The sequence below is a fragment of the Xenopus tropicalis genome, chromosome 8, assembly GCF_000004195.4.
Source record: "Xenopus tropicalis strain Nigerian chromosome 8, UCB_Xtro_10.0, whole genome shotgun sequence".
NCBI lineage: Eukaryota > Metazoa > Chordata > Amphibia > Anura > Pipidae > Xenopus > Xenopus tropicalis.
In genome coordinates, this window is record NC_030684.2 from 132,423,113 (window position 1) to 132,448,548 (window position 25,436).

At 48.9% G+C, this 25,436-nt stretch overlaps 1 protein-coding gene across 1 annotated transcript; it reads left to right on the top strand.

Annotated features, from left to right (window-relative positions):
- Positions 1-2,563: 2,563 nt before the first annotated feature.
- On the top strand, positions 2,564-25,146 carry crabp2 (cellular retinoic acid binding protein 2). The gene is made up of 4 exons (NM_001006862.1): positions 2,564-2,779; positions 10,969-11,147; positions 22,568-22,684; positions 23,098-25,146. Exons 1-4 carry the CDS (start codon positions 2,710-2,712, stop codon positions 23,146-23,148), a joined length of 417 nt encoding a protein of 138 aa, NP_001006863.1. The 5' UTR covers positions 2,564-2,709; the 3' UTR covers positions 23,149-25,146.
- Positions 25,147-25,436: the final 290 nt, after the last annotated feature.

Sequence of the window (25,436 nt, forward strand, 5' to 3'; positions counted from 1 at the left end):
TACCTGCTATCCCACAGCCCCAGTCCCTTCCCAGAGGCTATTATCCCCCCACTGCTAGTATAGGCACCATCTCTCCCTACTATACCTGCTATCCCACAGCCCCAGTCCCTTCCCAGAGGCTATTATCCCCCCACTGCTACTATAGGCACCATCTTTCCCTACTATACCTGCTATCCCACAGCCCCAGTCCCTTCCCAGAGGCTAATATCCCCCCACTGCTACTATAGGCACCATCTCTCCCTACTATACCTGCTATCCCACAGCCCCAGTCCCTTCCCAGAGGCTAATATCCCCCCACTGCTACTATAGGCACCATCTCTCCCTACTATACCTGCTATCCCACAGCCCCAGTCCCTTCCCAGAGGCTATTATCCCACTGCTACTATAGGCACCATCTCTCCCTACTATACCTGCTATCCCACAGCCCCAGTCCCTTCCCAGAGGCTATTACCCCCCACTGCTACTATAGGCACCATCTCTCCCTACTATACCTGCTATCCCACAGCCCCAGTCCCTTCCCAGAGGCTATTATCCCACTGCTACTATAGGCACCATCTCTCCCTACTATACCTGCTATCCCACAGCCCCAGTCCCTTCCCAGAGGCTATTACCCCCCACTGCTACTATAGGCACCATCTCTCCCTACTATACCTGCTATCCCACAGCCCCAGTCCCTTCCCAGAGGCTATTATCCCCCACTGCTACTATAGGCACCATCTCTCCCTACTATACCTGCTATCCCACAGCCCCAGTCCCTTCCCAGAGGCTATTATCCCCCCACTGCTACTATAGGCACCATCTCTCCCTACTATACCTACTATCCCACAGCCCCAGTCCCTTCCCAGAGGCTATTATCCCACTGCTACTATAGGCACCATCTCTCCCTACTATACCTGCTATCCCACAGCCCCAGTCCCTTCCCAGAGGCTATTATCCCCCCACTGCTACTATAGGCACCATCTCTCCCTACTATACCTGCTATCCCACAGCCCCAGTCCCTTCCCAGAGGCTATTATCCCCCCCACTGCTACACTGCCACAGCCTATCTATGGAATGTAAGGTTACTCCTTCCTGCCCTGTAACTACACTTTCTGCCTGAAGGGGGTGCAAGAGTTACAGAGCTGGGCCTCAGTTCCAAGGGATGAGTAGGTCGGATCTAGGTTGAGTTATTTGTACCAGTCATTACCATCTAAGCCAATAAAATCATCACATTTACACCATGTTTGTTATGCTTCAGAAGTAATGGGTTCCTAAGGCTGAGGAGCTGGAGGGATAGGGAGAAACTGGGAATCAGGGAAACAAGGTGAGACAATGGGAAAGGCTGGTACCATTGGATCTCCCAGCCCAGTAGAACTCCCAGCAGCCCATCCCTATTCCCCAGTAGAAGGATCAGCAGAGAAAAGTGGGACTGAGGCAGAAACAGAGAGAAGGAAAAGACTTGAGAGAAGATCAAAGTTGCAGAGAGAAGAGGAAACAATGGGGAGGAAAGGGACAAGTTGGACAGATAAATAGAAACTGGTTTGGTCAATAGGCCCCATTTGTCTCTTTATTTAATAGCTAGCTGGATCCTCCAATAGGGCGCCGGTATTCAACTGGGCAGGCGGTTAATCACCAACTAGGGGTGGGGCCAGAATTACAATTTTACCAGCAATGTAACTACCATGTGTAACACCCTACATATCCTTCCCTTCCCTGACCCTCTCTGCTACAGTATTACTCCTTATAAGTACAGACCCGCCCCTTCCCCCGCCCATTTCCCCACCCTAAAACATCATTGCCCCGCCCTATGTTATGCCTCCACCTACTCCCCTGGCCCAAAAAGAGGGTGGCATCCCTCCCTTCAAGCAACACCCCAAAACTATAAGGTGTGTCATTGCAAAATATCAGTCCCATTTGTCATGATTATCACCCACAATGCATTGTGGCAACATAGTCACTTTAGGGGTATGAGTAAGCTGGGAAAAAAGGGGAGTCCCTGGGGGTGCACCATGCAAAGGAACCCTGGGAATACTAACTGCCCCAGGCAAGGGGTAATAGCAGGGTTAACCCATGTTGTACCCGGGGCTGGCACAGACCATTCAGGTAATTAGGGTTCCATAAGAGTAATAAGGAGCAGATATAGGTGCAAGCACCTTTGCTGGGGGTATAACTGGGTGCAGTACTGACACCCTATCTGCCCCCATTGCCCGGAGCCTGGGAATGATCCCTGTGCTGTTTTGTATTGGTTGCAGGACCAGATTCCCCTTTGTTCTTTGCACTTCCTGCTCACATTATTTGTATTATTACAGGATTATGGGGTTTTGCACATTTCCCATAAAACTGGGGATTCCGTGCCGGAGGGAAGGGGTAGAAAATGTTAAAAAGGGTTATTTTTCATTGGGGGGGGGGTGAGTTGTTGGATTAATCAACAGGTGGGACTGCAGAGAGGGGTGTTGGAGCCCTCCCCGGGGCAGCAGGGGGGATGCTGTATTACAACAGGAGCAGCAGACAGACAGGGGGGGGGGGGGGGGGCAGTATATATAGAGAGAGCCAGCAGAGCGCTGCATTAGTCCAACCTGAGAGGCACACAGGGAGTGCAGCAGTGAGTAAGCGTCTGGCTCAGCCGTGCCCATACCAGGGAACTAGAGCCCGACCCAGGGAGCAACCCAGCACCGTGGTACCAGCCGGACACCCCAATACCCCCTGTGACCCCCTTCTATCCCAGCCAACATGCCCAACTTCTCAGGACACTGGAAAATGAAACAGTCGGACAACTTTGAGGAGATGCTGAAGGTTTTGGGTGAGTCTGGTACTGGCTGGGCGGGCATCTTTATGGGCAGGGGGGTATTGGCTTGGCGGGCATCTTTATGAGCAGGGGGTATTGGCTGGGTGGGCATCTTTATGGGCAGGGGGGTATCATCTAGGCAAGCAGGGTGCCATCTGGGCAGGAACGTTACCCCCATTCTGGGTCCTATCGTTGTGCCACCAACACTGAATGGAATGGGAGAAAAGAAACAGCTGCCCCATTAAGTCTCTCTGATATGGCTTTACATCTGCACTAAGCTTCTTACTGTATTGATGGGTCCCTACCACCCCTGCTGAGAGGCCGTTCCATTTTCCTACGGAATACTCCTACCACTGACTTCTTCATCACTCACAAACCCAAAACATGTATGTACCTGCCAACATCTGTGTCTCATCTCTCCCAGTATATACGGCAGCGGGGGCAACAAACCGTATACACGTGCACCTACCTCCTATCCATTCTGAGACATATGGGCACCTACCTCCTATCCATTCTGAGACATATGGGCACCTACCTCCTATCCATACTGAGACATATGGGCACCTACCTCCTATCCATACTGAGACATATGGGCACCTACCTCCTATCTATACTGAGACATATGGGCACCTACCCCCTATCCATACTGAGACATATGGGGACCTACCTTCTATCCATACTGAGACATATGGGCACTTACCTCCTCTCCATACTGAGACATATGGGCACCTACCCCCTATCCCTTCATACTGAGACATATGGGCACCTACCCCCTATCCCTTCATACTGAGACTTATATGCACCTACCCCCTATCCCTTTATACAGAGACTTATGTGCACCTACCCCCTATCCCTTTATACAGAGACATATGTGCACCTACCCCCTATCCCTTCATGCTGAGACATATGTGTACCTACCCCCTATCCCTTCATACTGAGACATATGGGCACCTACCCCCTATCCCTTTATACTGAGACATATGGGCACCTACCCCCTATCCCTTTATACAGAGACATATGTGCACCTACCCCCTATCCCTTCATGCTGAGACATATGTGCACCTACCCCCTATCCCTTCATGCTGAGACATATGTGCACCTACCCCCTATCCCTTCATACTGAGACCAAGTGCACCTACCCCATATCCATTCATACTGAGACATATGGGCACCTACCCCCTATCCCTTCATACTGAGAAATAAGTGCACCTACCCCCTATCCCTTCATACTGAGACATAAGTGCACCTACCCCCTATCCCTTCATACTGAGATATAAGTGCACCTCTCCCCTGAAGCCATAGAAATCTATCCTGGTGACCCCAATATACCTACACGTGCCACTGATTGGCATTTAATCTACATTTCTCCCTGGGGCACAGGGGTGATTGCCTCCCCCACCCCAGGAGCAATATGGCAATGCTGAGGGTGCCCCAGATTAGCAGACTAAGCGCACTACATAGATATGATAGCAATCTATCAGCACCCTCCCCAACTGGCACCCCCCGCTGGGCCTATAAATATAGGAAGCCGTGTCACATTGCCGCCACTTAGCTCTCAGGCAGGGACACGTATTCCTTTTCCCAACGTGAGAGTCAGACATAGGGTTTGGGATTTACAAACTGAACTACAATTCCCAGCATGCTCTGCTGCCAGCTAGACACTCATACCCATGACTCTCTATTGATTCTGGCTGACTGAGGCTGCTGGGAGTTATGCTTCAGAACTGTTGGCAACGCTTCTCGTTGGGTCTATGATTTATAGAATAGAGATACCCCAATGTTATAAACAGGCAACAGTTACTCTCTATAAGATTCTATACAACTCTATGTACCCTTGTTAGCAGTTACACACCCAGCGTGGCACTGACTGGTAAAATCAATATACAGGGGATCCCAAGTCCCATCAAACTCCAACCCATATTGCACATAGCATACGTACTAACTGAGATATTCTGTGGGGGTGCTTGTTGTTTGTTTGGGGGGTATTATTATAATTGTTACTGGTCTAATAATTCTTATTAATCAATCAGATTTCCATCTGCTGATTGGTTACTGCTTTATGACATCATGAATGTTAAACTATTGTAAAGATGTTACGGAGTGGAAAAGAGCATTTATACAAGGCAGAAGGGGCAGAAGGGGGCGGTAGTGTGCATAGTGGGGTATATACCCCTTGATGTGGCTGTATCGCTGGTGATGAGAATGTGGTCATTTATATAATCAGCTTGAGGAATGGTCAGGATCTGTAAATGGTGGGAATAAAAAGTCTGCGTTGAATGGAAGCTGTGCAGAACTGCAACCCCTACCATCTGTTGGCATATAGGCAATTCTGAAAGCTTGCTGGGAGCTGGGGCTCTTAGTGCTCCTCCAAACTCACTATCAGGGTGAAATGGTGGATCCCGACATCTGCAAAATCCCATGCAGGAGTCCGATTTGGTGCCAGGACTATTCCCAGAGGCCCATTTACGTGCCGAAAGAGAATACCCCCTACATTCTCTCCATTGTCTATAGGAAAACAAGCTTCTCGTGTTGGTATCTGCCCAATATATGGACGTTCACCTTCATATTGGTCTTCACTGAAATACGCCCCCCTAGCATTTTGCCCCAGTGTGGCTTTACCCAAGGTTTGTGCCAATGCTCCCTCACAGATGATCTAACAAACAAGTCTCAGTAGTTGTGTGCACTTGTGTTTAACCTGTGGCTATAATCCATTCCCATTCTATCGATAGGGCTTGCACCCAGCTAAGCTGAATCCATGATGGACCATACCAAAAGCCTTAACCGGGGGTTAGAAGTAGATCTCCTGTGAAAAGTATCTTTACAGTAAAGGACTTTTGTTGCTGCATGTAATATAATTATTATCATTATGTTTAATGCTAGGTCATCCATTTTATGTTCTAGTGAGATAAACGAACTAATAAGAAATGTGAGGCAAAGCGATTAAACTGCAGTCCCGGGTTACCTGTATGGGCAGCTCAAGCCTTTACAGAGTGCGTTCAAATAGGAGGAGGGGCTGGAACTATTATCCCTCTGCCCCCAGGCCTGTAGCCCTTATTAGGCAGAACTAACCCACTAATTGCACATATCCTGGAAGTTTCCCTTTGCCCAGAAATACATAATATTGATTATTCACCAATGTTAGAAACGTAATGTGTCACCTTTGCTACATGGTAGGAAGGGCTGTGAGCTGATACCGACTGAATGCATTGGCCTCTACCAATAGAGAGAGGGGGTAGAGTACTCAGGTAGTGAGAAACAGGGGAGGGGATGGGGAGTAATGATGGGAAAGTGGAAGGAATAAGGGGGAGTAAGTAGATTGGGGGTGAGGGGATGGAGAGTAATGATGGGAAAGTGGAAGGGATAAGGGGGAGTAAGAAGTTTGGGGGTGAGGAGATGGGGAGTAATGATGGGAGAGTGGAAGGGATAAGGGGGAGTAAGAAGTTTGGGGGTGAGGAGATGGGGAGTAATGATGGGAAAGTGGAAGGGATAAGGGGCAGTAAGTAGATTGGGGGTTAGGGGATGGGGAGTAATGATGGGAGAGTGGAAGGGATAAGGGGGAGTAAGTAGATTGGGGGTTAGGGGATGGGGAGTAATGATGGGAGAGTGGAAGGGATAAGGGGCAGTAAGTAGATTGGGGGTGAGGAGATGGGGAGTAATGATGGGAGAGTGGAAGGGATAAGGGGCAGTAAGTAGATTGGGGGTTAGGGGATGGAGAGTAATGATGGGAAAGTGGAAGGGATAAGGGGGAGTAAGTAGATTGGGGGTTAGGGGATGAGAGTAATGATGGGAAAGTGGAAGGGATAAGGGGGAGTAAGTAGATTGGGGGTTAGGGGATGGGGAGTAATGATGGGAGAGTGGAAGGGATAAGGGGGAGTAAGAAGTTTGGGGGTTAGGGGATGGGGAGTAATGATGGGAAAGTGGAAGGGATAAGGGATTTAAGAAGATTGGGGGTGATGGGATGGAGAGTAATGATGGGAGAGTGGAAGGGATTAGACCAGACAGCACAGGGAGTGAATTGGAAAGGGGAATGGAGCAGAGTGCAACAGGAGTGGGAATGGAGCAGAAGAGAGTGCAACAGTAGTGGGAATGGAGCAGAGTGCAACAGGAGTGGGAATGGAGCAGAAGAGAGTGCAACAGGAGTGGGAATGGAGCAGAAGAGAGTGCAACAGTAGTGGGAATGGAGCAGAGTGCAACAGGAGTTGGAATGGAGCAGAGTGCAACAGGAGTGGGAATGGAGCAGAAGAGAGTGCTACCGGAGTGGGAATGGAGCAGAGTGCTACAGGAGTGGGAATGGAGCAGAAGAGAGTGCTACAGGAGTGGGAATGGAGCAGAGTGCAACAGGAGTGGGAATGGAGCAGAGTGCAACAGGAGTGGGAATGGAGCAGAGTGCTACAGGAGTGGGAATGGAGCAGAAGAGAGTGCTACAGGAGTAGGAATGGAGCAGAGTGCAACAGTAGTGGGAATGGAGCAGAGTGCAACAGGAGTGGGAATGGAGCAGAGTGCAACAGGAGTGGGAATGGAGCAGAGTGCAACAGGAGTGGGAATGGAGCAGAAGAGAGTGCTACAGGAGTGGGAATGGAGCAAAAGAGAGTGCTACAGGAGTGGGAATGGAGCAGAGTAGAAGGAGGGAGGGCGGCCATTGCTCAGTTACACAGCAGCCCCATAACTTGCACAGCTCGGTGCCCTACAGGGAGGGCAAAGCATTGACTAGAAATGTGATCTCCCCATTTACAATTCACACAAGTGCCTGTTGTCTCCTAAATCCCGAGGATTATCAGCTCCCTGTAGCCCCTGCCAAATGGGGCCCGTACCCTTCCCTAGCGGCAGCGCCAGGGTTACGGGGAGAAATCCCCCAACCTTTAGCAGAGACCCAACAGGTGCAGGTGCATCAGGTTTCCCTCCAGAGGTTCCGCACAGATCAGAGAGGCCAAGCGCTGGCAGAATTCTGGCTCCGGCCCAGGGTAGGGCTGCCAACTGGTTCCAGCAGGAACAGCGTGATACTATGGGCTCTGTTCCACCTCCCCGACGAGGTAGAAAACATGGATTCCTCTCAGCCTAGGCCCCTCTCTGGCAAGAAGGAAACCAATGGGGTTTAAGTGCTTTTGTTAAACTGCAACTCCCATCATCCCTTGAAGACAAATACAGTTCATGGCTTGTTGTGTGCCCAGAGCATTCCATCTCTGTATATTTGTATTTATAGTTATGGGTAGGGGCTGCCGTAGTGCTCCCCATAGACAGTACAGTATGAGAGCATGGCTTGCTGTGTGCCCAGAGCATTCCTTCTCTGTATATTTGTATTTATAGTTATGGGTAGGGCTGCCGTAGGGTTCCCCATAGACAGTACAGTATGAGAGCATGGCTTGCTGTGTGCCCAGAGCATTCCTTCTCTGTATATTTGTATTTATAGTTATGGGTAGGGCTGCTGTAGGGTTCCCCATAGACAGTACAGTATGAGAGCATGCCTTGTTGTGTGCCCAGAGCATTCCTTACCTGTATATTTGTATTTATAGTTATGGGTAGGGCTGCCGTAGGGTTCCCCATAGACAGTACAGTATGAGAGCATGCCTTGTTGTGTGCCCAGAGCATTCCTTACCTGCTTAGTTGCATTTGGAATAAACATTAGTTGCTTATGTTGAGAGAAAGGGGTAAATCCATTATGCCGTAGCAGGGGGCAGGGTTGGACTGGGCCGGCAGGGCACCGGGAAAAAACCCAGTGGGCCCTGGCCCTTGTGGGGCTGCCGAACCAGTAAAGACCATTAAGGAAATGGAGGGGAAGGAATTTATTTTGCTGCCTTGGGGTTTATAATGAGTTACTTACATCCAACATCACCTTCCTGCCATATAGCTGGTACCACTGTTTGCCTGATTACTGCTTATTGTAAGGCCCCCCCCCGCCCATGCCTTTAATAGGCCTTGATTTTCCTCTTCACCCTTATAACCCCTGTATATTGGGCTGTTAGCCTGGACTTCAAACAGCCGCCCCTATCTCTCTATTACAGCTCAACTTTTCACACCAATTCACAGGCACAAACAGCCCTTGAATGGTTAATTCCAGTTCTATTGTCCCACACTGGTGTAAATCTGGCTTTATGGCCTCTTGCTCTATCTGCCTGGGACTGGATATGGGTGGGGGGGGGGGGGGTGGGATCAAAGCACTGCCTCGTGCATTCATATAGTCATAGAGATCCTTGGTAACATCCCTATATTCTGCAGTATCACTCATGTATTATAAGGGATAATGTACCCCCTACTGTAAATGATAAGGATATTAGCAGTCACTGAGGGGTTCTGTGCCCATATAAAGGCACAAGGCTGCAGGCTGAGTTATACAGGGAACTCTGAGTATCACTCATGTATTATAAGGGATAATGTACCCCCTACTGTAAATGATAAGGATATTAGCAGTCACTGAGGGGTTCTGTGCCCATATAAAGGCACAAGGCTGCAGGCTGAGTTATACAGGGAACTCTGAGTATCACTCATGTATTATAAGGGATAATGTACCCCCTACTGTAAATGATAAGGATATTAGAAGTCACGGTGACTATATAAGGGCAGAAGGCTGCAGGCTGAGTGCTAGAGGTCAGGTAACTCAGTACCACAGACAGAGAGGAGCAGATTGTTAGGAGCTGTGGAATGGAACAGGTTGGCAGCGCTCGCCAGGAGTCAGTCCCTTGGCAGCCAAACTGCCAGACATACAACAAGGCCCTTATTCTCTATTCATTACAGACAAGATGAGTTTTATATAAGGCAAATGACAGCTTTCTCCCCCCTCCTATCCGGCTGCATCATGCCTGTTTGCTTTGCCTCCCGGTAATCACATGTCTGTTCCATAGAGTTGTGCTCTCGGGGCAAACACCTCACATGGCGGATGGGGCACCCGTATCTGGAAGAGCTTTATTGGGTTCCTCAGATCCCCCCACGTGCAATTAGTTCAGCCTGTCTCCTCTTGGAAGGAACACACATGCTTTCTTATTTATAGAGCGGTTACACTATGTCTGAGGGATTCTCTATCTGCTCGGATATAATAGGCCGTACCGCCTGGCAGACTATGGGTCTCCCCCAACCAAGTGCCAAGAATCATCTATGCCGTGCCAACCCGCGGCGCTTTGCCTTCATGTCAGCCTTACGTCTTATTAAGCCCTATGTGCAGTAAACATTGCATTATATACAGGGATATTCTTCTCTCACCACTTACCCTTTGACAACAGGGCAGTAACCTGGATAGTGGCAGCCAAGCAACAGCAGGTGTGGGAGTGTAAAGGGTGTCCTCTGTTCTACTGCCGACAGGTCTGATGGAAGGTGGTTCTGAAACATCTGTTTTGGCACTCACCCCAAATCCCCCCCTAACTGGCCTTCAGGCTGGGCCCCCTTAGCCCATAACAAGGTTACAGATATATAGAAACATTGGGGTAACAGTCACCCTGCTATAGTTCCAGGGGTACCCAGGGCACAAATAAGCACTCACCCCAAATCCCCCCTAACTGGCCTTCAGGCTGGGCCCCCTTAGCCCATAACAAGGTTACAGATATATAGAAACATTGGGGGTAACAGTCACCCTGCTATAGTTCCAGGGGTACCCAGGGCACAAATAAGCACTCACCCCAAATCCCCCCCTAACTGGCCTTCAGGCTGGGCCCCCTTAGCCCATAACAAGGTTACAGATATATAGAAACATTGGGGTAACAGTCACCCTGCTATAGTTCCAGGGGTACCCAGGGCACAAATAAGCACTCACCCCAAATCCCCCCCTAACTGGCCTTCAGGCTGGGCCCCCTTAGCCCATAACAAGGTTACAGATATATAGAAACATTGGGGTAACAGTCACCCTGCTATAGTTCCAGGGGTACCCAGGGCACAAATAAGCACTCACCCCAAATCCCCCCCTAACTGGCCTTCAGGCTGGGCCCCATTAGCCCATAACAAGGTTACAGATATATAGAAACATTGGGGTAACAGTCACCCTGCTATAGTTCCAGGGGTACACAGGGCACAAATAAGCACTCACCCCAAATCCCCCCCTAACTGGCCTTCAGGCTGGGCCCCCTTAGCCCATAACAAGGTTACAGATATATAGAAACATTGGGGTAACAGTCACCCCGCTATAGTTCCAGGGGTAACCAGGGCAGATGTATTGGTAGCAGGGGATCTAATGATCATTATCTGCACTGCCCCCTCTTTATAACATCTCCCATGTCTCCCAGGAGTGAATATGATGCTGAGGAAGATCGCTGTTGCTGCCGCTTCTAAACCAGCAGTGGAGATCAAGCAGGACGGAGAAGTCTTCTACATCAAAACCTCAACAACGGTTCGGACCACCGAGATCAGCTTCAAAATTGGGGAGGAGTTTGATGAGCAGACAGTGGATGGGCGCCCTTGCAAGGTAGAGGAACCTATGGACAAGCTGGGAATATTCAGCTTTGCACTGTTGGACTTGGTCTACTAGGGCCAAATTGTATATGTTTTTATTTAGGTCTTTTGGGAGCTGAAGAGGATCATCCTAAGATGGGGCCCAATAGGACCTGGTCCCACTGGGAGATCCCTGGCACCCCAATAGGCCAACCCTGGGTATTTGTCTTCCAAACAGTATGAGATAATAGAGTCCTTAACAAACTAGACAGCCCAGGAACCAATAGAGACCCACTAGGAACAGAGGATACAGGAATATAGGGTGCATATAGATTAGTTTCCCCTAGGTGGGCAGATTGTGAGTTCTTGGGGTACAGCCCCTTCCATTTTACCATTGAGAGGCACCGACTGCCCTTGATTACGTAGCAGTAAATGGGATACTCCTGGGATACTCTCTGTTAAACTGCCTTTCTGGATGAAGGGATTATAGGTACATTGGATCCTCACTACACTTAGCCCCGAGGGGGGGGGGGGGGGGGTAAAAAGCCTTGTTTTGATTGTTTCTGTTCCATTAGTTTTTTCCTAAAACAGACTGTTGAGTATAAGGACTCATTTGCACGGGATAGTTCTTCCAGGCGTATTTTGCATTTGTAAGGAGTGGGATCTGCCATGTTGCTTACATCAGCAAAAGCAATCAATGGAACATTTTGTTGGCTAATAGAGTCCTCTGCTAATGATGCATTTAATTAAGGGATTATAAGGAAAAGATAAATAAAGATATTTTCCTGTTAATGGGCAATGGCACACAGGGCAATTTTTGGGCATTTTGCCCACTGGCAAGGAACAAACAGCAGCCCAAATGCCAGAGGCCGGCCCTGAGCTCTAGGGCCCTCACCGACAGTGAGACATTCACATCCCTATAGACAATAGGAGCGCTTACACCCACACTCTCCCATCCTGGAAAGTCAATATGTCTTTTGTGTGACTAATGAATGTAAATAGCTGTGTTTGATTGGCACGCAGAGGGTAGGAAGGTGCTAGATTCCACTTGTCCTCTGGCCTCTACAATAATAAAGATAACAGCTCCACGGCTCAGGAGCCTTTGGGCTAATGTCACATGGGGAATTTTGTTGCCCACATAACTGATCTGCTAGTCCAACCCCCACTTGCTTGGTGTAAAGGTGGCAAGGTCGCCAAGCAAGCGGATCTTCTCCCGATGTCCCTGCCTACGGGTGGGTGATATCGGGTGAATTCAGGCTAATTCGGTCCTGGGGCCAAACGACCAAATTAGAACACCGGTAATAGGCTCAGTCGGTTCCGGGACCGCATCCACGAGCTGATGCAGTCCCCAATCCAACTAAATTTTTTAACTTGCCCGATCGATATCTGGCCAATTTCAGCCCACATGTCGGTTGGCAGGCCCGTTATTTTGTGCCCCTACATGGGCCGATAAGCTGCCGAATCTGTCTAAAGGTGGCCATACACATTAAGATTCCCTCGCTTGGCGAGATTGCCAAATGAGCGGATCTTCACCTGATATCCCCACCTACGGGTGGGCGATATCGGGGAGCGTGTAGGCTAATTCGCCGTGGGGCCAAACGATCAAATTATATTGGCGGCAATGGGACAGTCGGTTCGGGGACCGCATCAACAAGCCGATGCAGTCCCCGATACGACTAGATTTTTTAACCTGCCCGATTGAGATCTGCTCAATTTCAGGCCAGATATCGGTCAGGCAGGCCCGTCGGTAGTCCCCATACACGGGCCGATTAGCTGCTGAATCGGTCCAAGGAACCAATATCGGCAGCTACAATCGGCCCGTGTATGAGGAGCTTAAGGGACCAATATCGGCAGCTAGAATCGGCCCGTGTATGGCCACCTTAAGGGGTTTATCACATCATTGGGGGTCTGTGAAAAGAGACAAAGTTCTGGCCAGGCAGCCAGTGAACTATGGAGTCTCATGTACGGCTGAAACTGCAGGATGACTCCGTAATCTCTTAGTGTAGCCAAGACAATCACATCAAGAGAGAGCTCAGATAAAATAAAAAAACATTACTAAACATATGCTGAGTAACTAGAGGAAGGATTCTGGGGCACAAATTTGCCCCCCCCGAGCCACGTGCTCTTGGGTAGAATGAGGTTATGCTGAATCCGGGCCATAATGAAACCCAGCACCGATACACGGCTGTGCCCATCCATAAACTGTGTCAGATCAGCGGAGCCTCCCTCATTAACGCTGGTTAAGCTGCTCATTACAGAGATGTAGGTTTAATCCTTAAAGTGCCAGGGACGGTCCCATGATGCACAGTAACACCCTGGGGTGCTTCATAGGAATGAGTCTCCCAGGCTGAAATGCCGATTCCCACTTGTGTTCTATGGTGCAGGGGGCAACGCAGACTTTACTACGCCATGAGGTTTTGAACTACAGTTCCCAGATCCATCAACAGCCTTTGGCCGTCAGTATATTAAGAACTATCCCTCAGCTCTGGGGCACTCGGCTCAGGATCTTCTCTGGCCAAAAATATCTCATGGCCCTATTTGAAAGGGGAATCATCACTATTTAATAAGCATGATACATTCCCTGCACGTGGCACGGTGCCACCCGGCACAAAAGCCACTGATTAGTTCTTCCAAGCATGACCCTGAGCGGAACGGCCAATTTGCTGCGTTTGCACAAGCCTTGCACAGCTAATCAGTGGCCCTGTAAGGCTGGAACATGAGGCCACGGTGCACGTGGATAGTTCTCGGAGATAAAGTGACGGAAAAGTAACTAATAAATATCTCATATACCTGCTACCTGGGTGGATTATAACTGGGGTGGGGTCAGGGCAGATCAGGGGATAGATCATGTTGACAAGGGGCTTTTATTTCATTATAGCCCCTTATACATGTTGGTAGGGTCCACCACTCAGGGGGCTAATAATTGTAACCCACCTAAGGAGAGGACTAGCTAACCTAGTAGTATAGAGCCCTATGATTACTGATGGTGTCTGTAACCAGGAAAATAGGAGGGCATTAGCTAACACCCATAATGGGAGGTATATTGAAGGCATAGTTGTAGGCAGGGCCGCCATTAGAAATCACGGGGCCCCTCACAACAAAATTTTCTGGGGCCCCCTCCCACCAGTACAAAGGACTCACGGAGATGAGACATTGGTAGCCAGCAGGGCCCCCCCCTAGTTCATTGGTAGCCAGCAGTGCCCCCCCTTGTACATTGGTAGCCAGCAGTGCCCCCCCTAGTACATTGGTAACCAGCAGGGCCCCCCCTAGTACATTGGTAACCAGCAGGGCCCCCCCTAGTACATTGGTAGCCAGCAGTGCCCCCCCTTGTACATTGGTAGCCAGCAGTGCCCCCCCTAGTACATTGGTAACCAGCAGGGCCCCCCCTAGTACATTGGTAGCCAGCAGGGTCCCCCCTAGTTCATTGGTAGCCAGCAGTGCCCCCCTTGTACATTGGTAGCCAGCAATGCCCCCCTAGTACATTGGTATCCAGCAGGGCCCCCCCTAGTACATTGGTAACCAGCAGGGCCCCCCCTTGTACATTGGTAGCCAGCAGTGCCCCCCCCTAGTTCATTGGTAGCCAGCAGTGCCCCCCTTGTACATTGGTAGCCAGCAATGCCCCCCTAGTACATTGGTAACCAGCAGGGCCCCCCCTAGTACATTGGTAACCAGCAGGGCCCCCCCTTGTACATTGGTAGCCAGCAGTGCCCCCCCCTAGTTCATTGGTAGCCAGCAGTGCCCCCCTTGTACATTGGTAACCAGCAGGGCCCCCCCTTGTACATTGGTAGCCAGCAGTGCCCCAACCCTAGTACATTGGTAGCCAGCAGTGCCCCAACCCTAGTACATTGGTAGCCAGCAGGGCCCCAACCCTAGTACATTGGTAGCCAGCAGGGCCCCAACCCTAGTACATTGGTAGCCAGCAGGGCCCCCCTAGTACATTGGTAGCCAGCAGGACCCCCCTAGTACATTGGTAGCCAGCAGGGCCCCCCTAGTACATTGGTAGCCAGCAGGCCCCCCCCCCTAGTTCATTGGTAGCCAGCAGTGCCCCCCCTTGTACATTGGTAGCCAGCAGTGCCCCCCTAGTACATTGGTAGCCAGCAGGGCCCCAACCCTAGTACATTGGTAGCCAGCAGGGCCCCCCTAGTACATTGGTAGCCAGCAGGGCCCCCCTTGTACATTGGTAGCCAGCAGGGTCCCCCTTGTACATTGGTAGCCAGCAGTGCCCCCCTAGTACATTGGTAGCCAGCAGGGCCCCAACCCTAGTACATTGGTAGCCAGCAGGGCCCCCCTAGTACATTGGTAGCCAGCAGGGTCCCCCTTGTACATTGGTAGCCAGCAGGGTCCCCCTTGTACATTGGTAGCCAGCAGTGCCCCCCTAGTACATTGGTAGCCAGCAGGGCCCCAACCCTAGTACATTGGTAGCCAGCAGGGCCCCCCTTGTACATTGGTAGCCAGCAGGGTCCCCCTTGTACATTGGTAGCCAGCAGTGCCCCCCTAGTACATTGGTAGCCAGCAGGGCCCCAACCCTAGTACATTGGTAGCCAGCAGGGCCCCCCTAGTACATTGGTAGCCAGCAGGGTCCCCCTTGTACATTGGTAGCCAGCAGGGTCCCCCTTGTACATTGGTAGCCAGCACAGCCCTGCACAGAACGGAATAGCACAGCACAGCACAGCCCAGCCCCCCTTGGCTGCGGCGGCTCCTCTGGCGGCGGCTCCTCCGGTGAGGTACTTCGTTGACGGTTCCTCTGCAAGTCTGAGTGCCGAAAGACGCCAGCCCTTTTATAAGGTTGCGCCCTGTGCGTACCGACGTGCATGTACGCACGGGGCACGACCAATAGGATCACCCGCTGACCACCAATGACAGGGCCCGGAATTCATTAAAGGGGGCCCGAGCTACTAAGTAAACTGTAGCACCGCCGGGCCCCTTTTTAAAGTTAGAATCGTCCGGGCCCGGGACGACTATACCCCCTGTGCCCCCCTGATGGCGGCCCTGGTTGTAGGTGACATAGTAACATAGTAAGTTAGGTTGAAAAAAGACGTACGTCCATCACGTTCAACCATAATGCCTATATATAACCTGCCTAACTGCTAGTTGATCCAGAGGATGGAAAAAACCCCATCTGAAGCCTCTAATTTGCCTTCCTGACTCCAAGATGGCAATCGGACCAGTCCCTGGGGCAACTTGTACTGAGAGCTATCTCCCCTACCCCTGTATTCCCTCACTTGTACTGAGAGCTATCTCCCCTACCCCTGTATTCCCTCACTTGTACTGAGAGCTATCTCCCCTACCCCTGTATTCCCTCACTTGTACTGAGAGCTATCTCCCATACCCCTGTATTCCCTCACTTGTACTGAGAGCTATCTCCCCTACCCCTGTATTCCCTCACTTGTACTGAGAGCTATCTCCCATACCCCTGTATTCCCTCACTTGTACTGAGAGCTATCTCCCATACCCCTGTATTCCCTCACTTGTACTGAGAGCTATCTCCCCTACCCCTGTATTCCCTCACTTGTACTGAGAGCTATCTCCCCTACCCCTGTATTCCCTCACTTGTACTGAGAGCTATCTCCCATACCCCTGTATTCCCTCACTTGTACTGAGAGCTATCCCCCTACCCCTGTATTCCCTCACTTGTACTGAGAGCTATCCCCCCTACCCCTGTATTCCCTCACTTGTACTGAGAGCTATCCCCCCTACCCCTGTATTCCCTCACTTGTACTGAGAGCTATCTCCCATAACCCTGTATTCCCTCACTTGTACTGAGAGCTATCCCCCTACCCCTGTATTCCCTCACTTGTACTGAGAGCTATCTCCCCTACCCCTGTATTCCCTCACTTGTACTGAGAGCTATCTCCCCTACCCCTGTATTCCCTCACTTGTACTGAGAGCTATCTCCCATAACCCTGTATTCCCTCACTTGTACTGAGAGCTATCCCCCTACCCCTGTATTCCCTCACTTGTACTGAGAGCTATCTCCCCTACCCCTGTATTCCCTCACTTGTACTGAGAGCTATCTCCCCTACCCCTGTATTCCCTCACTTGTACTGAGAGCTATCTCCCCTACCCCTGTATTCCCTCACTTGTACTGAGAGATATCTCCCATAACCCTGTATTCCCTCACTTGTACTGAGAGCTATCTCTCCTACCCCTGTATTCCCTCACTTGTACTGAGAGCTATCTCCCATACCCCTGTATTCCCTCACTTGTACTGAGAGCTATCTCCCATACCCCTGTATTCCCTCACTTGTACTGAGAGCTATCCCCCCTACCCCTGTATTCCCTCACTTGTACTGAGAGCTATCTCCCATACCCCTGTATTCCCTCACTTGTACTGAGAGCTATCTCCCATACCCCTGTATTCCCTCACTTGTACTGAGAGCTATCTCCCATACCCCTGTATTCCCTCACTTGTACTGAGAGCTATCTCCCATACCCCTGTATTCCCTCACTTGTACTGAGAGCTATCTCCCATACCCCTGTATTCCCTCACTTGTACTGAGAGCTATCCCCCCTACCCCTGTATTCCCTCACTTGTACTGAGAGCTACCTCCCATACCCATGTATTCCCTCACTTGTACTGAGAGCTATCTCCCATACCCCTGTATTCCCTCACTTGTACTGAGAGCTATCTCCCATACCCCTGTATTCCCTCACTTGTACTGAGAGCTATCCCCCTACCCCTGTATTCCCTCACTTGTACTGAGAGCTATCCCCCTACCCCTGTATTCCCTCACTTGTACTGAGAGCTATCCCCCTACCCCTGTATTCCCTCACTTGTACTGAGAGCTATCCCCCTACCCCTGTATTCCCTCACTTGTACTGAGAGCTATCTCCCATAACCCTGTATTCCCTCACTTGTACTGAGAGCTATCTCCCCTACCCCTGTATTCCCTCACTTGTACTGAGAGCTATCCCCCCTACCCCTGTATTCCCTCACTTGTACTGAGAGCTATCTCCCATAACCCCTGTATTCCCTCACTTGTACTGAGAGCTATCTCCCATACCCCTGTATTCCCTCACTTGTACTGAGAGCTATCTCCCATACCCCTGTATTCCCTCACTTGTACTGAGAGCTATCTCCAATACCCCTGTATTCCCTCACTTGTACTGAGAGCTATCTCCCCTACCCCTGTATTCCCTCACTTGTACTGAGAGCTATCCCCCATAACCCTGTATTCCCTCACTTGTACTGAGAGCTATCTCTCCTACCCCTGTATTCCCTCACTTGTACTGAGAGCTATCTCCCCTACCCCTGTATTCCCTCACTTGTACTGAGAGCTATCTCTCCTACCCCTGTATTCCCTCACTTGTACTGAGAGCTATCCCCCCTACCCCTGTATTCCCTCACTTGTACTGAGAGCTATCTCCCATACCCCTGTATTCCCTCACTTGTACTGAGAGCTATCTCCCATACCCCTGTATTCCCTCACTTGTACTGAGAGCTATCTCCCCTACCCCTGTATTCCCTCACTTGTACTGAGAGCTATCCCCCCTACCCCTGTATTCCCTCACTTGTACTGAGAGCTATCTCCCATACCCCTGTATTCCCTCACTTGTACTGAGAGCTATCCCCCTACCCCTGTATTCCCTCACTTGTACTGAGAGCTATCTCCCATACCCCTGTATTCCCTCACTTGTACTGAGAGCTATCTCCCATACCCCTGTATTCCCTCACTTGTACTGAGAGCTATCCCCCTTCCCCTGTATTCCCTCACTTGTACTGAGAGCTATCCCCCCTACCCCTGTATTCCCTCACTTGTACTGAGAGCTATCCCCCCTACCCCTGTATTCCCTCACTTGTACTGAGAGCTATCCCCCATAACCCTGTATTCCCTCACTTGTACTGAGAGCTATCTCCCCTACCCCTGTATTCCCTCACTTGTACTGAGAGCTATCCCCCCTACCCCTTTATTCCCTCACTTGTACTGAGAGCTATCCCCCCTACCCCTGTATTCCCTCACTTGTACTGAGAGCTATCTCTCCTACCCCTGTATTCCCTCACTTGTACTGAGAGCTATCCCCCCTACCCCTGTATTCCCTCACTTGTACTGAGAGCTATCTCTCCTACCCCTGTATTCCCTCACTTGTACTGAGAGCTATCTCCTATACCCCTGTATTCCCTCACTTGTACTGAGAGCTATCTCCCCTACCCCTGTATTCCCTCACTTGTACTGAGAGCTATCTCCCATACCCCTGTATTCCCTCACTTGTACTGAGAGCTATCTCCCATACCCCTGTATTCCCTCACTTGTACTGAGAGCTATCCCCCTACCCCTGTATTCCCTCACTTGTACTGAGAGCTATCCCCCCTACCCCTGTATTCCCTCACTTGTACTGAGAGCTATCCCCCCTACCCCTGTATTCCCTCACTTGTACTGAGAGCTATCCCCCATAACCCTGTATTCCCTCACTTGTACTGAGAGCTATCTCCCCTACCCCTGTATTCCCTCACTTGTACTGAGAGCTATCCCCCCTACCCCTTTATTCCCTCACTTGTACTGAGAGCTATCCCCCCTACCCCTGTATTCCCTCACTTGTACTGAGAGCTATCTCTCCTACCCCTGTATTCCCTCACTTGTACTGAGAGCTATCCCCCCTACCCCTGTATTCCCTCACTTGTACTGAGAGCTATCTCTCCTACCCCTGTATTCCCTCACTTGTACTGAGAGCTATCTCCTATACCCCTGTATTCCCTCACTTGTACTGAGAGCTATCCCCCCTACCCCTGTATTCCCTCACTTGTACTGAGAGCTATCCCCCCTACCCCTGTATTCCCTCACTTGTACTGAGAGCTATCTCCCCTACCCCTGTATTCCCTCACTTGTACTGAGAGCTATCTCCCCTACCCCTGTATTCCCTCACTTGTACTGAGAGCTATCTCCCCTACCCCTGTATTCCCTCACTTGTACTGAGAGCTATCTCTCCTACCCCTGTATTCCCTCACTTGTACTGAGAGCTATCTCCCATACCCCTGTATTCCCTCACTTGTACTGAGAGCTATCTCCCCTACCCCTGTATTCCCTCACTTGTACTGAGAGCTATCTCCCCTACCCCTGTATTCCCTCACTTGTACTGAGAGCTATCTCCCCTACCCCTGTATTCCCTCACTTGTACTGAGAGCTATCTCCCCTACCCCTGTATTCCCTCACTTGTACTGAGAGCTATCTCCCATACCCCTGTATTCCCTCACTTGTACTGAGAGCTATCTCCCCTACCCCTGTATTCCCTCACTTGTACTGAGAGCTATCTCTCCTACCCCTGTATTCCCTCACTTGTACTGAGAGCTATCTCTCCTACCCCTGTATTCCCTCACTTGTACTGAGAGCTATCCCCCCTACCCCTGTATTCCCTCACTTGTACTGAGAGCTATCTCCCCTACCCCTGTATTCCCTCACTTGTACTGAGAGCTATCTCCCCTACCCCTGTATTCCCTCACTTGTACTGAGAGCTATCCCCCCTACCCCTGTATTCCCTCACTTGTACTGAGAGCTATCTCCCCTACCCCTGTATTCCCTCACTTGTACTGAGAGCTATCCCCCCTACCCCTGTATTCCCTCACTTGTACTGAGAGCTATCTCCCATACCCCTGTATTCCCTCACTTGTACTGAGAGCTATCCCCCCTACCCCTGTATTCCCTCACTTGTACTGAGAGCTATCCCCCCTACCCCTGTATTCCCTCACTTGTACTGAGAGCTATCTCCCATAACCCTGTATTCCCTCACTTGTACTGAGAGCTATCCCCCCTACCCCTGTATTCCCTCACTTGCTAAATACCCATCCAGCCCCTTCTTAAAGCTATATAATGTATCAGCCAGTACAACTGATTCGGGGAGGGAATCCCACAACCTCACAGCTCTCACAGTAACAAACCCTTTCCCAATATTTAAATGGAACCTCCCTTCTTCTAAATGGAGTGGGTGCCCCCGTGTCCGTTGGAAGGACCTACTGTTAAATAAAACATTAGAGAGGTTATTATATGATCCCCTTATATATTTATACATAGTTATCATGTCACCTCTTAAGCGCCTTCTTACGTGGAACGGCTGCAGGGACCATGTCATTGCTGGGGACCTTAAAAATGAATATATACTATGATTTAGTGCAATGATCCCCAACCAGTGAGCAAAATCAGCCAGATGTTGATGGGGTAGCCTTGATTTTCCCATTGGATGGAGGACCACTTCAGCTCATTTATGTGTTCCTCACTCCAATGGCTTGTATCCCCTTCATTGTAATGGGATTGTTTGGCCCTAGGTGGGGAAAGATTGGGGGAAAGATGAGGTGAGGTTGCCACACGAGCCAATCTTATAGTGTATGGCCACCTTAAGGGTGATCCTGCTGTTCTTGTTTTAAAGAGACATTGGCTATAATATATAAAAGTTTTTATTACATCGGTTCCTAAATGTTCCCAAGGTGTCCATATGTCAGTTGTCTTGAGGTTACAGCCTACAAACTATGTATGGGCCCAAGAAAGCCACCTTCACATTCATTTGTGATCAGGACTTATAGAGTGCATTCAATCTGACCAGTAATGGCCTTCCCAAAGCTAGTCTAGATAGAGATCAATAATGTAAACCCAACTCCCAAGTTAACTCGAAAGAAAAATAAATATTTTGGGAATTCCTCCTCTCTGCCATCGGTTAATGATTCCAGCTCAAACCGAGAAAGCTATTGAAATTCTCTTGCACTTTATCTGTGCAGATCGATCAGGGAACCTTTGGACTGCAGCTTGTCTTTCTGTTGATGGTATCTCCCTGCTCCCCCATTCACTTTCAGCCGTCCCATTTAGGAATCAATAGAAAGTCAGGGACGTGGGGGAATAAAGGAGCAAATGGAGTGTGTGTCAGGATTCTTAGGAATGTGTTTCCACGAGGACATGGTTGTCTCCTCTCTGTGATGGATGGTGGTGGAGGTATAGGGTGTCCTTGTCTGGAGGGTCTGTTTGTTATGTAATTAGAGTGAAAGCCTTCTTAACACAGAAGGTATGTTCCTGCCAAATGCAAAGCATTTCACACCCGTGCTTAAGGAATTATGGGTGGAGACAGTATCCCTGTGGGTAGCTCTTCATCTAAACTTATTAGTCTATTAGCTCCGATACAGAATGATACAACCAAATTTGCAGACCGTCTGTCTCAGCCCTGTTAGTCTAAAGGATATTGGACATGGAGAAGAACCAACTAGAGGAACTAGAGAAGGTTAGAATTTTTCAAGCTTCCTCAGAAGACATGATCATTTCTTCAGTTGATGATATCTTACAAGGTCCAAACACCTATCTGCAAGTTTAGCTCTGAATGTTTCTGATTCCCTGCCCATAATTCCTTATCCAAGGTTTAAAGAAGACTTTTACTTTATTCACTATACATGGGCCCACCTCACCCTAACCTCTCTGATTCTTCTGATATAGAGTAAGCATCTCCTAACATATCTTTAAATTGTCTTTCATCTTCCTCTAGAGTCTGGCTAAATGGGTGAGTGAGAACAAAATGGCTTGTGAACAGAGACTTCTCAAAGGGGATGGACCCAAAACAGCCTGGACCAGAGAACTGACCAACGATGGAGAGCTTATCCTGGTAAGTCATTTATATAATATGCCAGCTGCACCCTACCTAATATTTATATAAATATTTTATAAATTCAAAAAACATGGCTTGCAAGAATTATGTCTCTCATTTTAACATAGTATTGTGCCTTTATATGGTCACAGAACCCCTCAGTGACTTCTAATATCCTTATCATTTACAGTAGGGGGTGCATTATCCCTTATAATACATGAGTGATACTCAGAGTTCCCTGTATAACTCAGCCTGCAGCCTTGTGCCTTTATATGGGCACAGAACCCCTCAGTGACTGCTAATATCCTTATCATTTACAGTAGGGGGTGCATTACACCTTGTATACACACTAAGGTGAAAAGGTTCTGAATTCATAGGATTTTGTCGCAAAGAAAATAATAGTTGCTTATCAAGTGTTTCATCCATTTCAGACCATGATTGCCGATGATGTTGTCTGCACACGGATTTACATCAGGGACTAATTTACAGGACTCTATGGGATACGAGGCACCATCCTCATCTTCCCCAGCCTAACCTAGACTCCGAAACCTTTAACAACCAATCCCTGTGAAGCAGAGAGTACCCAGTTTACAGCACACTATGAAGCCAGCAACACTCCACCAAGTCCACGTTCATCCTCGCTCACACAGGTTCCTCTGTGGTCCATGGCAGAACGTTTGCACCAGAATTGATCTCCTCCTTAAGGCTTTTGTTGGATCTCATTGACCCTGGTAGTTTTTGAATTGTCTTATGCCAAGCTATTGCCCTTAGCATTACTTAATAATACAGTTATCCCAGATGCATCTCGAGTTTGAAGCCACAATGGATTTTGAGCACTGCTAAAGAAGTGCTCTATGTTTTTAGTCATTGGCCTGCTCCACCATAACTGGTCATTCATGGTCTACATGGCTCGTCTTTTCTTCTTCTTCTTCTGAACTCAAAAGTAGGGAGTGTTGAAAGCACAACTGGTTTCTGAAGAAGGAACTGCCATCCATGAAGATCGAGGGAAAAGCCGCCAAAGTAGAACTGGAAATCGAAAAAAGTTCATGAAATCTCATAATATTATCAATAATCACTAAGCGAATTGGAAAATGTTGCTGATTTTGCTGTCAATTTGCAGGTTTTCCTGTTCTCTTCAAAGAAATAATGGCATTTTTTTTTCTGGAGAACATATTTCTTTGACTTCAGTAACCGAGTGTGCCTTCTAGGCTAAGGTTCTGAAGAGCCCAGTCCAATAGAAGAGCCTGATTGGGAAAGCCAAGTGGATAGACACTAGGCCAGGCGTCTGTAAAAGTTTTATTTTGCACTAGATTTAATAAGAAAGATTTGTCTGTATTCTTTTAGATGGTATAAGCAAGGAAGCCACCCAGAGAAGACCTGAGATGATTGGAGTAATATCTATCATATTACTATCATAGGGGTCCCATACGTTGAGGTCCTTCATGGCTGTATGGGTTTAAGGGCCATAGACGGACCTCAGAGTATAGGCTACTATAGGCAACTCTTCAGTAATATCTACAGAATCATTCCTTTAATGTCCCAAATCCCAATCATCTTGTGGGTCAATCCGGCCAAGTAAACCAGATGTAGGTTACTATAAACGAACAGATATGATTGTTTATGATGAAACTTGAGTCCCGGAGAGTGAGAAAGTCTAGTATAGATCAGAAATATGGAAGTATTGTGAATCCCTCCACGTGCCATGGACTTTACAACGTGGCTTTGTGATAGGACAAGACGAGGACTTGCCCTCATACCAAGGTTATCAAATGCTATACATACATTTGCAACATACTTTCTGCATTTACTTTTGGCTATATTGTCACTTTATTACCAGCTCTGTATTTTATACGATTCTGAGCCAGAGAAGTCTTAAGGGTATATGCACACTACCCACAACTGCTATTGTGAGAGTCAGGGCTATCTTTGGTGGTGGCAGAGTTCAATGCCAAGAAACCTTTGTGGGATCATCGGGGTCCCATATTTTGAGGTTCTTTTTTGGTTCTATAGGTTGAAGGTCCATAGAGTATAGGCTACTATAGGCAACATCTCTTCCTTCTTCTACCTGCCAACCCACAGCCACAGAACCTTCTTAGATACCTCCAAAGACAACTGGCTGTGTGTGTGCCCTTTTGACGCTGGAGTTCTCTCTGCCCGATTATTTTAGGATGGTCTAACTCTTTATGCTTTAGCTTCAGTATTGCTTAAGAGAGGGTTCCTAATGGACGAGAACATAAGATTTGCTAAGAAAATGGAGATTGCTTCTTCTTTTTGTTAGTGGCCTTTACACCCATTACATTTTATACCGTTTCCGTGTATGTTGACACGTCTGTAGGAAATGCTTTTCCGTAGTCTAACGCTTCCCTTCGTGCGGTAGGAAACACTAACGATGCGCTTGTCTTGTCTCTCTAGTTTATTACTATGTTCAGTATTTATTTGTCAATATGTTTTTTTTATAATTAAAGAGAAAATACTAGAAATGTTGTTCATTTGTGGTCATTGAAAGGGGATATAAACATGATTACATACCTAAAGGCAGACTGTTGGAGTAGATAAAACACTCACTATGTAGAATATTGGGGTGTGTAATGTAGTTTTGGAAACAAGCAAGGAGGAAACTAGGTCATTTGTGGCCACACCCTGTTACTCCCCTGACCACTCCCCATTACAACTGACCAGTCATCTCATTCCTTACACTGAGGGAGTGCCTGTGGTCCCTTGCAGTCCACAACAGGGCCCTGTATTTATGACCTGTCCTATGGCAGAGCAG

Coding starts and splice junctions, on each gene's coding strand:
- crabp2 (NM_001006862.1), top strand. CDS start 2,710: ATGCCCAACTTCTCAGGACACTGGAAAATGAAACAGTCGGACAACTTT. Junction 2,780..10,968: donor GGAGATGCTGAAGGTTTTGG/GTGAGTCTGGTA, acceptor CATGTCTCCCAG/GAGTGAATATGATGCTGAGG. Junction 11,148..22,567: donor TGGATGGGCGCCCTTGCAAG/GTAGAGGAACCT, acceptor ATCTTCCTCTAG/AGTCTGGCTAAATGGGTGAG.